This window comes from Labeo rohita, chromosome 16 (genome assembly GCF_022985175.1).
Source record: "Labeo rohita strain BAU-BD-2019 chromosome 16, IGBB_LRoh.1.0, whole genome shotgun sequence".
Taxonomy (NCBI): Eukaryota; Metazoa; Chordata; class Actinopteri; order Cypriniformes; family Cyprinidae; genus Labeo; species Labeo rohita.
The window spans coordinates 11,455,915-11,469,275 of record NC_066884.1 but is presented as its reverse complement, the minus strand read 5'-3'; the positions used below and the strand labels follow the sequence as shown (position 1 = coordinate 11,469,275).

Genomic DNA, 13,361 nt, shown 5'->3' with positions numbered 1-13,361 from the left:
CGCGAACATCCGCCACGTTTGTAGTTTTTTCAACGCGTTTTATTCGTGTTTGTAGTTCTGGACTGAATCCTTTGCCAAAGCGCAATGAATTGTGGGCAATATTAGCCATTAGAGTGTGCACGGATTCACACTTCAAAAATCGACCTGAAATAGTAGACCATCCGGGGACTTTTGGCATACTCTTTTCAACATACTATGCTTTGGAACACACTGTAATCTCACATACTACCATAACGAATCGCATAAAGGGCGTGTTGTGTTTACAGTACTGGCTTCTTACAATCAACAAAAGCACAACAGCGCCCTCTGTGACAATTTTACGTAACGTACAGTCTACAAATATATCCTTGTATTTATTTCAAGTTCCTTTACAGATAAACCACTGTTTAACCTACAGAGAATTTCATAATGTAATTTTAAGAAACTATTATGCAGATTTTTATGGTCTCCTCAAGGGAGGAGAATAAAAATGTGTCTTACAGGTATGGTGAAATTTTATTTTTAGCTCTCATTCAATGAGAAATTAACCTTAAGTATGGATGTACCTTGGGCTCTTTGTTTTTGCATCCCTTTAAACAACAACATCAACTAGCATCATTAAGAGCCAGGGGGTGAAAACTTTTGAATTTGAAGATAAGGGTAAATTTAAATTATTTTGTCTTCTGGGAAACATGTAAGTATCTTCTGTAGCTTCTAAAGCACAGTACTAAATGAAAAAAATATTATGTTTAGGCAAAATAAGAAAAATGTACACAAATGTACAAAAATGGTTCTTAATGCATGGTTTTTCCTTCTGAAGCATCAGTGAGCATTTGAACCTTCTTTAATAGTTAAATGAGTCCCTCAGTTGTTCTCAGTGTGAAAAGATGGATCTCAAAATCATACTGTCATTGTTGGAAAGGGTTGGAAATACACAAAAAATGCTGGAAAACCAAAGAATTTGTGGGACCTGAAGGATTTTTCTGAAGAACAGCAAAAAAAAAAAACAGCTGTGGATCATTCAGATAACAACACAGTATTAACAGGGTAATTTTCTTTTGTAGACTATATGTAAATATAGTTTTTTATGTAAAATATCTTATTCAGGTCAGTACTCAATAAAAAAAAACACGCATTTTGCATGATCCCTCTTATTTTGGTAAAATAATTACAAATCAACAAATATATAAATATATGTATTTATACAAAACAAACTAAATAATGACATTATTTCAGTAAGACATTCAGTGTGAAAACTTCTACTGTATATTAATTTGAAAACTTAGAGAACAGCACTAGAAGTCCCACGAGCGAAAAACGATGCTCCTTTATCATGGACCTTAAAATGAAATATTTTTCGTTGGTTGTACATAGTCTCTCCTCTCTGTCGCCACCAAACCTCCATCTAAAAAACATAAAAATGTCAGCTTAGTTCAGAGCCAATAATAAGAGTAACAGTGAACTTGAACATGAAATCACACCTGTCCATGTATGTCCCTGCAGTAGCCCGTTGGTAACCCCTCAACATGTAAAGCCAAGTTACACTGATGAACTAGTCCCCTCTGGAGCAGGTTTAATCCCTCTTCATCATCTGCATCCTCCTCCTCACATCTCACCAGAATAACCATATTTCCCTGGATATCAAAAGACATTTATAGTTAATATATCATAATACAGTGTAAAACCAACTACATCTGGCATTATTTCAGGCACTGACGCAAAAGCACTGACTCACCTGTAACTCAGAACACATGGTGGCTTGGCAGTAGAGGGTAAAGTCTAGAATTGCTCCAACACTAACACCGAAACTCAGGAGCACACTGAGATCATCTATGAGTAACACTGGAGGACCCCATGATTCATTAGCATCACCATCTCCACTCTGACGCACAGAACGTTCCACAAATCTGAACAGACCTTCTAGTCTGGGACCTGGGGACCTAAAAAACAAAATGGCAAAAAAAAGAAATTATATATTTTTGTCATAACATTATAAGAAGAAAGAATAGAGATAAAATGTACACTGCCGTTTAAAGGTTTTGGATCAGTACGATTTTTAAAGTTTTTTAAAGAAGTTTCTTACGCTCACCAAAGCTGCATTTGACCAAAAATCCAGAATCCAGAAAAAATCCAGAAAAAAACAGTAATATTATGAAATATTATTTCAATGTAAACTATGTTTTCTATGTGAATGTATTTAAAAATGTTATACCTCTGATGCAAAGTTGAATTTTCAGTATCATTAGTCCAGTTTTCAGTGTCGCATGATCCTTCAGAAATCATTCTAATATGCTGACTAATTATCAATGTTGAAATTTTTTATGAAACCTGTGATTCTTTTTATCAGGATTCTTTGATGTTGTTACAAAGAACAGCATTTATTCAAAATAGAAATCTTTTATAACAACTTAAGTCAACAACAACATCCTTGCGGAATAAAATCATTAAATTCTTAAAAAAAAAAAAAAAAAAAAAAAAATTTACTGACCACGAATGTTTAAATGGTACTTTATATTGCTACAAAAGATTACCATTTTAAATAAATCCTGTTCTTTTTAACTGTTTACTTATTAAAGAATCCTGAAAAAAAGTATTACAGCTTCCAACAAAATATTAAGCAGCACAACTGTTTCCACCGTTGATAATAAATCAGCGTATTAGAATGATTTCTGAAGGATCATGTGACACTGAAGACTGACATAATGGCTGATGAAAATTCAGCTTTGCATCACAGAAATAAAATTTCAAAACATTAAAATAGAAAAACTATTTTAAACTCTAATAATATTTCACAATATTACTGGGGTTTTTTTTGTATTTTTGATCAAATGCAGCCTTGGTGACCATAAGAGACTTATTTAAAAACACTACAAATTTCACTGATCCCAAACCTTTGAACAGCTGTGTATTTTAACTAGATTTCCAGAACATGCTATACGTGCCTGAGATAACTCAAAGGTTGGGTCTCCTGACTGGTGTCCTCCTGTAATATAGCTCCAATAGAGTCCTTCAGTCCTTCAAGAAACACTAATTGGCCCTTTTCTCTTGCCTGGGCCAAACTCACGCCCTGGACAAAAACATTATGATCAAGACATATAATCAACAAAATGTCTAAATAAAGAAAACTGACTTACCAGCCTCTGACCAACAGCACTGTAGTGACTGAAGGACTGCACAAGACCCAGAAAACACACCTTGCAGCCAGCTGGAAATATACAAGTTTAGGATGTTTTAGACAGATAGATGGATAGATACCTCACTATAAACAATAGGTCACTTACCACGTAAATAGAAAGACAGATGGTGATGAATGAGAAATGATGCGTCAGCTCGTCTGTCTGACACGAGGATAAAGTCACTCTACAAGTACAGAGAACATCGGTTAGGGTCAGTGGCATTTTGTAAGTCACATCAAGCGTGTAAAGACGTGTAATTACCGATTTGTAACTGTCTGGAGTGGAATCGAGGATACTGTTCAATTCTGGAAACATGTTTGTGAGATAGAGATGAACTTGACAACAGTTGAGCAGGATATGCTGCTGTCTCTTCTTTATTTATCCAACTCTTGTTCAGTATTTTTCATGCTGACAAGAAAAACGCGATGTAAACAAACGCAGAGAATTTAATTGTACGCATGCCTAGCGCAGTTATAACGTTAATGCTAAATAATATTAGCGTTGCCTAAGTATTCAAAGTGTCGTAAACGAGAAGAGAACGTTAAAATAATATTAATGTACCTGCACTGTCTGTAATTTGGCTACTTTCTTCCAATTGTGTACAAATAACGTTAAATATGAAGGAATAGCTCACGTTTGCCTGTTGTGCTAGTCAGCGTGCGTACGGAAACCGCAAGAAGACAATTTGTCCGAAAACGCGTTTTGATAGAGTGACGCGTAAGGAAATGTGATGAAGGGAAAATAAGTGAAAGAATATTCTCTCCTTTAAAAAACGAGTAGATATACCAAACATTAGAAATATTTATTTTGACCAGAGATAATAAAATGTAGCTGCAAGTGCACTAAAGACAGGCCCAGATAGTGTTTCATTACAAAAATATATATATAAAAATATGCAAACATGAAATCACAGGGTCAAACTGTTGATCTTTGTTATGTTTCATGTGTTCTGGTCTGCTTTTAGTTAAAACTCTAAGCATTTGCTTCCAACACACTGAAATGCAAGTAATTCTGCCTGTCAAACTAACTTTACAACAAAATAAAAGTGTAAACATAACTTGCTTTAGGCCTAATGCTAATTTCAACAAATTATAAATGTTTTACCTATAAAGCACTGCTGATGACATCCTATACAACAGAATTCTAAATGCATAAAAACCAAGAAAGGACAAGGGGGAAAACATTGACCGAATGAATCACCCATTCAATAAATAGTATAACGTCCTCCGAAATCTTAATATTAATGCGTTTAGATGGAAGAAAATTATACATTTTCATATGTACAGAGCAAAAATACATTTCGCAAGCCCTTGAAATTCAGACGGAATGTTAATCATCAGCTGTGTGCCTGGAAAACGTCAAAGACAATGCAAAACTATTTTTCTATCAAAAGAAAACCTATTGAACATTTGAGGTCTAGTTCCATTAAATGTCATTCACATTTTAAAACCTGACACAAAAAGTAAACACAACTGATGATGTAACTTCACTGAAGGACTGACTGTAAAAGCTGCGAAAGTCTATAAACAAAGCAGCTGGGAAATTTTACATTGGAAAGTCAAAACAGGCACATGGACCATTCCATGAAATGCAAGCAAAGACATGTTGCATACTTTTTAGAGCACAAAACACTGAAATACAAATCGTGATTTAGTGTTTAACAGAACAAAGAAAATAATGTAAGATTTTTTTTTTTAAAGTGAAACAACCATTGCTCATTCTTGTACTCTGAAAGGAGTAAATTATCTTTATAAACAGCTAAAAGTATTATAATACATAAAAAAGTCTGTTTACTAAGTAAATACATAGCTATTTTGATTATCACACCACCCAATGCTGATTGCATCAGTAAGACATGCCTCACACTGCAGGAACAGCTCAATGTTACACAAAGCTGAATAATGTCTAGTATTGTTCTGTATTGTTAACCTTCATTATGAATGTATTATACTACAATTTCAAGAATGTCCCAGGTTCAATTTAAGCTCTATCAACACAATACATTTTGATTTCACCTTCAGTTAAAAAAAAACACAAAAATCATGGTCATAAAAAGACCCATAACTGGACCAGGCATTAAAAATTCACCTAGTAAACCCAGTGATTTTTGCACAATATTTTCAAGGTTCAGAGACCTTGAAAATCTTTTAAAAAGGCAGATTTTGCATGTCAAATAATACATTTCTTACTGATTCTTTAATGCGGGTGATTTAACAAAAATATTAGCTTCACCTTTATGTTTTAAAACCTCCAGAACACTGTCCCAGTTTATTTTCATCGAAAGCGCATTACTATAACCACAACTTGCATTTAAAAAAAAAAAAAAACTAAGGGACTAGTCAAAATGGTGTGTATTGAACCCAGAACATTCCTTTAAGTACACTATAGTATAGTATGCATATAGATTGCATACCAGGGCTTGAATGAAAAGCATTATAACTAAAACTTCCATAACTCCAAAACTGAAAATTATGTTGTTAATTACTCACCCTCATGTCGTTCCAAACCCGTAAGACCTTTGTTTGGTCTTTGGAACACAAACTAAGGTATTTTTGATGAAATCCAAGAGCTTTCTGACCTTCAACAGACAGCAAGGGTCCCACCACGTTCAAGGTTCAGAAAGGTATGAATAACATAGAAAAAATAGTCGGTGTGACAACAGTGGTTCAACTGGAATTTTACGAAGCTACAAGAATACTCGTAAAAAACGTTAGAACTACTGATGTCACATGGACTATTTTGTCGATGTTCTTGGTACCTTTCTGGACCTTGAACGTGGTAGGACTATTGCTGTCTATGGAGGATCAGAGGCTCTTATCTTAATTTGTGTTTTGAAGTTGAACGGTCTTGCAGGTTTGGAATGATAAGAGGGTGAGTAATTAATGACAGAATTTTCACTTTTGGGTAAACTATCCCTTTAAAAAGACATGCCTGGTCTTCCTTCAGTCAATCTGATCAGCTCAGCATCATTGTGGCCACCTAAATATAACACATGCTACATCTCTGTAGAGGTTTGTACACAGAAACTGAATGCTATGAGTAAAAAAAAAAGGATAAAAACAAAAGGTTACGATTTACAATAAATAAATACAATGTCACACTCCAGGGACACAGACTAGAAAAGTGTATGTAATTCCTGAGTGTTTGAGTCTGTGGGTTCACCGCTACGGCGTGCCCTCTGAGGTGGCTGTGATATCTGCGGCCTCTACTAACGTTACTGTTTCTCCTGCCGTTGAGTCAAGGGGCTCCTCTTTAATGATGATGGCCCCTTCTGGCAACATGACAACTTCCTCTTCGCCAACCACCTCCTCCTCTTCCTCTTCCTGGAGCACCACTTCCTCTTGGGGCTCTGTGCTGGTGCCATTGGTCTGCCCGTTGGCAATGGCCTCCAGTTTAAGCCTGTACTGCTCAGCTTCCTGTTCCTTTCTTAGTAACTGCTGTCTGTATTCCTGGGCTTTTCTGTTTGCTTCTTTTAGTTGCTGCTCTAGTAGTTCCCGACTGTCCTTCTCAGCTGGTTCCTGTAGAAAACACCAAACAGTTGATTTGCATATTCTACAAAGTAAGATTTAAATAGGAATCTCTGCTCGTCAGACCTTGTGTTTGACATCTGTGTGGTTGACTGTTGATTCAAATTTCCGCTTCCGTGTTGGAACTGGTTTGGTGTCCTCTGTTATGATTTCTTCTGCAATCTGACCCGCTGGCACTGCAACCACTAAATATATACAGGCATGTTAGAATAGTCTAATATAGTTCGAAGTCTATAACCTATAATCTAGCAATCTACTCACTTTGCTGCCCCTGCATTGTGACAAAGAATTTCTGTCCCAAGTTGCCAGTCTGCAGGTTTCCCTGTTGGTCGGTTACTATAGTGATGACTCTCTGGCCATCTTCCCCTACGAGATGCTGGATGGCAGAATCTACTGAATCAGCAGCAATCACACTCTCTGCAGCTCCTGCTGGAATATAGCAAGAGTTTGTTTGCAAAGGAAAAACACACAAATGGCATTCTCTGTGCATCCTGTTTAAATAAAATTTAAATAAAACCTTAAATAAATTAGTGAGTGTATAAAATGCCAGTTGGTGGGTAATTTTGTTATTAATGGCAATAAAATTGGTTTAAATTAATCAAATTTAAAGTGCTATTCAAATCAAACATGTTAAAGAAATATGTCACAACTAATGCATCGTTGTACCTCAAATAAACATTATTTATTATAGGTTTACAGTACGCTTCTTTTTTTAACATCATGTAAAGGCAATACATACAGTACCAGTCAAAAGTTTTTGAACAGTAAGATTTTTAATGTTTTTTTTAAAGAAGTCTCTTCTGCTCACCAAGCCTAATTTTATTTAATCCAAAATCCAGCAAAAGCAGTAATATTGTGATAATTTTTACTATTTAAAATAACTGCTTTCTATTTGAATATATTTAAAAGCATCATTTCATGTGGGGGTGAATTATAGAAATTAATATTTTTATTTAGCAAGGATGCTTTAAATTGATCAAAAGTGAAGATAAAGACATTTATAATGATTAAAAAATAAAATAAATAAAAAAAGATTCTGTTTTCGACATCATAATTATAATAATTAATTTTTGAGCAGCAAATCAGAATATTAGAATGATTTCTGAAGGATCCTGTGACTGGAGTAATGATGCTAAAAATTCAGCTTTGAAATCAAAGGAATAAATTACATTTTAAAATATATTCAAATAGAAAGCAGTTATTTTAAATAGTAAAAACATTTTAAAAATTTGACTGTTTTTGCTGTACTTTGGATCAAATAAATACAGGTTTGGTGAGCAGAACAGACATTAAAAATCTTACCATTCAACTTTTGACTGGTAGTGTACAGTGCAATTTAAGCTTGGTTTTTGAGTTTCCTGAAAGACGACTTTAAAAACTATTATTGTGAAATACTACGTTAATTTTTAAAACCCTTTTTTTTATTTATAGATAAACATTTTTTAAATTTATATTTATTTATTTCAATATTAATTAATTCCTGTGTCGTTTTTTGCATACAGCTTGATACATTTTTTAAGGATTCTTTGATGAATGGAAACTAAAAAATCTTTTGTAACATTATAACTCTTCTTGTCTTTACTGTCAGTTTTGATTAATGTAAAGTGTCCTTGCTGAAAAAGTATACATTTTTTTTTCTAAAAAATCTTACTAACCCCATTCTTTTGAATGGTAGTGTATGTGGAAAACTCCTTGCACTGAGCCAACAAATTAAATTTATTTAATTTAAGATTAAGATTTATATGATTTTTGACAGGGCAGATGAAGAGAAACAGGTTGCCAGTGCCATTGTCAAAAACATGTATTTTTACATGAAAATTGAAAAAACAGAATTTTCGCATTCACTCATTAGCCAGGTTTCCATCCGAAGCTGTGAATTTAACATATGCGCAAACTTGTAATATTGCATAAAACATTTGCGAATAAGCACCTTTTCCATCTAATAAGTCAAAGAGTGCAAAATCGTCACTTCCTGATAAACTGTCACTAAATATCAGTAAGAAAAGTAGGGGAAGCCACTGAATCTAATCGTTTTCATATTTAATAAATTACATGCCTCAGAGTGAACAGACGACTCAATAAATGAGGTCACTGCTTTCGGAGGTGGACGCTTTTCATTTGGCAACGTAATCATGTAAAGGCCTTCAGTGTGAAAAGGCCTTAAGACAGTTCTGGGAGGGAATTATACAGAAATGCTTTGAAAACGGGCATTTAAGAATGACCATAAAAACATTTCAGATGCTGTGCAACAAGATCAGTCTGCTAGTTAGTTAGGTTATGCCGTTTATTTATTCACAAAATGCATTTCCATCTCCCATTTGCATTAACCTTTTTTCACAAAAGTCAAACACCACCTCAAGCAAGCAAAATTTGCCATTTCCATTTCTGATGCAATACTTTTAAATGTACATAAAAACAGGGTGATGGAAACATAGCTGATGTAATGAAACACATACCTGTGTTAGCCTTAGCATTAGTGAGAACAATATCAGAGAGATTGACCACTCCAGAGGAGGAGATGATGAACTGAGGACTCGCTGTGGCAGGTGACGTACTGCTTAGGATAGTCCTCTCTGGATTCATGTTCACTTGGTTTTGCATTCCCTCCTAGAATAACAAACAGACCCTCAAGTTACAAGCCCGCAGCCTTGATTTTGCCTATGAACTTCTTTAAATACACAACAGCTGGTGAATTGTACATTATGAACTGATATCTGATAATCAACACATCGTCTCATTTTTACCTGTAACAACAGCATCAGCTCAGTGTTTCCTCTGTCTACCGCAATGTTAAAAGGCGTCTTGTCAAACTTGCTGAGGGCGTGAGTATCGGCGCCGTATTTGATCAACAGCTCCACGACTCCCCTGTGCCCATGTTCTGTAGCCCAGTGGAGGGCGGTCATTTTCAGCATGTCTTTGGCATTGATGTCTGCTCCACTCTGTCCCAAATATAAGATATAATGTCTTAACAAAAAGTCAAAATGTTAAAAACTCAACTGCTTTCATGAGTTATTACCTTGACCAATAGTTCAACGATGCTTGAGTGGCCCTCTGACGCAGCCATGTGGAGCGGGGTCCGATCGACTTTAGTGCGAGCATCTCTACTCACTCCGGCACGGAGAAGCACCTCAGCGGTGGAGTAGTGCCCGTATTGTGCTGCTAAATGAAGTGGTGAGGTTCCCAGCTAAAACATAATACCATAATCATGCGTTATAGTGAAATTCAGATTAGAAATTGCAAACAATAACCAACGAGCAGCAAACACAACTCACCCAGTCTGTAGTAAATGGAGCTCCGTTGGCCATAAGTGACCTCACTTCATCATCTTGCCCTTTGCGTGCTGCCTCCAACAAACGCTTTCCCAAATCCACAAGCGACATCTAATCATCCAAATAAGGTTTGAAGCATTGGAATACAGTGAATATTGATACTGAAATGATGCTTTATTTCTTGACAACAACATGTTTACATTCATGGGGTGTTTAACCAGGTGCATATTTTCAAAGAAAACAGATGTTACGCAGGAAATGGTTTTCACATATACAAACTCTGTGTTGAACGACACTGTGGTTATAGTCATAAGACTTTATCTCAAAAGGATCAAGTGTTTTTAAGTCCTAAGAAGCGGATGTGTACATTAACGTTCGACATAATTCATTATCAGTGACAGAACGGGAAATAGTCATCATTTTAAAACAGGGCAAGTTCCGGGGGAAGTTGCTTTCATGCTTTTGTTTACAATGTTACTGTGTGGCTGCACGGACATTTTCACAAACTTTACTCACGCATAGTCAAGTTTATTAGTGTTACTGTTTAAATAACGGTTTGATTTATATAACATGACATGCATAATTAATATAGCTAGCTTGTTGGTTATCTTTAACGAGATTTTCGTAATACATACATTATATTTTTCGAAATATTAAACAACAGATTATTTTTATGAGAACGTTAATAATCCGACTACTAAAAAAACATGACTAAAAGTGCACAATTATCATTAAAAGAAGTTTGAGTAAGTTGCGATTAAGTTTTAAAATAACTCATCGTATTGTCACGTGATCATCTACTGTTACTACATCGCCAAAACCATAGAAAATATGCAATTCGAATCTCTTTTAGTGACAGTTCATCAAACTCCTGCAGTCAGTTGCTAGTAAACAGAATAAAGCAAAACTTCTGCTGCTCACCTCGCCAAAATGTTTTCCGAAGACTTTTACTGTGTTATAACACGTTAGATACGTTGAAGACCAGACGTACGCTTTGGTTGTTTAATGCGATTTAGTGTTCTATCATACTTTTCGCTACTTTTTGAAAACAAAAATAACATAAATGGGCTATTTGTCGTCAAAGATGGCGTAGGAACGGTACCGGAAGTAGAAATATTTGATTGGTTCTTCTTTGGTAGTGTTTAAAAGTTGAGGTGTTTGCAGCGCCCCCTAACGCATAACCAGTGCTTATAACGAGATCGTTACTGAAAGCAGCTTAAATATATATTTTTTAATGAATGTGATTTTTTTTCATTAAAATACACTACCAGTTTTTTAAATGTTTTTTTTTTTTTTTAAATAAGTCTTACTGCTCACAAAGCCTGCATTTATTTGAAACAAAGTACAGCAAAAACTAACATTTTGAAACATTTTTACTATTTAAAATGTTTCCTACTGGAATATATTTTACATTTGTAATTTATACCTGTGATATTAAAACTTAATTTTTAGTATCATTACTCCAGTCACATGATCCTTCAGAAATGATTCTTATATTCACATTTACTGCTCAAAAAAACATATATTTTGATTATGATGATGATGAAAACAGCTGAGTAGAATGTTTTCAGGTCTCTTTAACGAATAGAACGTTCGGAAGAACAGCATTTATCTGTAATAGAAATCATTTGTGACATTATGTCTTTATCATCACATTTAATCAATTTAAAGCATCCTTGCTGAATAAAGTATTGATTTTTATAATTTATTTCCAAAAAACGGCATAGTGTGTAGTTACAAAAGCATTTCTATTTCAGATAAATCTTTAGATCTTTCTATTCATCAAAGAATCCTAAAAAAAAACTCAACTGCTTTAAATATTGATAATAATAAATAATAATAATAATGTTTTTGAACAGCAATTCAGCATATTAAAATGATTTCTAAAGGATCGTGTGTAGTAACGATGCTGAAAATGTAGCTTTGATCACAGGAATAAATTACATTTTAAAATATATTAGAATATAAAACAGTTGTTTTAAATAGTAAAAATATTAAAGAATTTTACTGTTTTTGCTGTACTTTGGATCAAGTGACCCTGGACCACAAAACCAGTCTTAAGTCGCTGGGGTTTATTTGTAGCAATAGCCAAAAATACATTGTATGGGCCAAAATGATTGATTTTTCTTTTATGGCAAAAATCATTAGGAAATTAAGTAAAGATCATGTTCCATTAAGATATTTCATAAAATTCCTACTGTAAATGTATGAAAACGTAATTTTTGATTAGTAATATACATTGTTAAGAACATTATTTGAAGAACTTTAAAGGTGATTTTCTCAATATCTTGATTTTTTGGCACCCTCAGATTCCTGATTTGTAAATAGTTGTATCTAGCCCAAATATTATCCTATCCTAACAAACAATACATCAATGAAAAGCTTATTTATTGAGCTTTCATATGATGTATGAATCTCAATTTTGAAAAAATGACCCTTACGACTGGTTTTGTGATCCAGGGTCACAAATAAATGCAGGCTTGGTGAGCAGAAGAGACTTTTATTTAAAAAAAGAAAAAAACTACCGTTCAAAAACTTTTGACTGGTAGTGCACATTATAAGCAATTGTTTATATACAACATCATCGCAAATAATAATAATAAAAATAATAATAATATCCTAAATGTGACACACTGACTGCATTATGTGCATTAACACAATTGAATGCAAAAGTGCAACGGATTTGCTTTTAAATCTTGAGCTCTGGAAAACTGAGAAATCTTTAAATGGAGTAAAATAAAAAGTTGGAGCCAAAAAGTTGGAGCCATTTTCAACAACAAATATCTACAGATGAAACAAAGACAGATTTAATATTGTATGTTAACCCTCAAAGACCGAGACAGCTGCCCACGGCTAAAAATATGATCTTATTACATAATACTGTTTCCATTTACTTCCTAAACATTTTTGAACACATCTATATTGTCAATAAACTAAATAAACGTCTTTTTTACTGAAAAGCGCCTATAACCAATATTGTAATAAATGGCTATAACTTGCTTGGGGAATGTTATATGTAGATGAAATTTTGTTCTGAAGTGTAAAACACCCAAACACAACTTTCTAAAGAAAAAAATCCAAACTTCATGAGTTTCGGTTTGAGTGCACAGTAAAAAACATCCAATTGTTGCTTGCGATTTTCTGAAAATTTTGGAAATTCATTCATTCTTAGAGAAGACAAAAGGAAAATTGTGCCTTTAAATTAGCTAGACTGAAACTTCAAGTTCTCCTGTTTACAATGATATATAGCACTTGATGCTGACTGCTAGAAGAGGTCTGAAAAAACAAAGAAAAGTGCAGACATGTCAGGTGCCCCGAAAATGTCCTAGGTATTAAAGGGTTAAGGCCGTACATATATTTTGTATATATCAGTAGCCCGTTGGTGGCGCTGATGGTCTCTGGTTTGAAGT

General features: G+C 34.3%; 2 protein-coding genes across 5 annotated transcripts; both read right to left on the bottom strand.

The window, feature by feature from the left end:
• Positions 1 to 516: 516 nt before the first annotated feature.
• elp6 (elongator acetyltransferase complex subunit 6) lies at positions 517 to 3,867 on the bottom strand. Of its 3 annotated transcripts, none has more exons than XM_051131900.1 (8): positions 3,790 to 3,867; positions 3,417 to 3,563; positions 3,261 to 3,339; positions 3,114 to 3,184; positions 2,922 to 3,046; positions 1,715 to 1,919; positions 1,461 to 1,613; positions 517 to 1,384 (listed from the first exon to the last, which is right to left on the bottom strand). In XM_051131900.1, exons 2-8 carry the CDS (start codon positions 3,468 to 3,470, stop codon positions 1,262 to 1,264), a joined length of 810 nt encoding a protein of 269 aa, XP_050987857.1. In that variant the 5' UTR covers positions 3,471 to 3,563; positions 3,790 to 3,867; the 3' UTR covers positions 517 to 1,261. The 3 variants fall into 3 exon arrangements, with proteins under 3 accessions (XP_050987857.1, XP_050987856.1, XP_050987855.1); XM_051131899.1 differs by having other exon boundaries at positions 3,717 to 3,860; XM_051131898.1 differs by having other exon boundaries at positions 3,417 to 3,839.
• A 65-nt stretch (positions 3,868 to 3,932) lies between these two features.
• Positions 3,933 to 11,043, bottom strand: gabpb2b (GA binding protein transcription factor subunit beta 2b). Of its 2 annotated transcripts, none has more exons than XM_051131896.1 (8): positions 10,873 to 11,043; positions 9,955 to 10,062; positions 9,699 to 9,866; positions 9,427 to 9,621; positions 9,139 to 9,289; positions 6,944 to 7,111; positions 6,749 to 6,867; positions 3,933 to 6,673 (listed from the first exon to the last, which is right to left on the bottom strand). In XM_051131896.1, exons 2-8 carry the CDS (start codon positions 10,060 to 10,062, stop codon positions 6,320 to 6,322), a joined length of 1,263 nt encoding a protein of 420 aa, XP_050987853.1. In that variant the 5' UTR covers positions 10,873 to 11,043; the 3' UTR covers positions 3,933 to 6,319. The 2 variants fall into 2 exon arrangements, with proteins under 2 accessions (XP_050987853.1, XP_050987854.1); XM_051131897.1 differs by having other exon boundaries at positions 6,944 to 7,108.
• Positions 11,044 to 13,361: the final 2,318 nt, after the last annotated feature.

Coding starts and splice junctions, on each gene's coding strand:
- gabpb2b (XM_051131896.1), bottom strand. CDS start 10,062: ATGTCGCTTGTGGATTTGGGAAAGCGTTTGTTGGAGGCAGCACGCAAA. Junction 9,867..9,954: donor CTCCATTTACTACAGACTGG/GTGAGTTGTGTT, acceptor ATTATGTTTTAG/CTGGGAACCTCACCACTTCA. Junction 9,290..9,426: donor AGCTGATGCTGTTGTTACAG/GTAAAAATGAGA, acceptor TTGTTATTCTAG/GAGGGAATGCAAAACCAAGT.
- elp6 (XM_051131900.1), bottom strand. CDS start 3,470: ATGTTTCCAGAATTGAACAGTATCCTCGATTCCACTCCAGACAGTTAC. Junction 1,920..2,921: donor CAACCTTTGAGTTATCTCAG/GCACGTATAGCA, acceptor TTTGTTTTTTAG/GTCCCCAGGTCCCAGACTAG. Junction 1,385..1,460: donor GCAGGGACATACATGGACAG/GTGTGATTTCAT, acceptor TATGTTTTTTAG/ATGGAGGTTTGGTGGCGACA.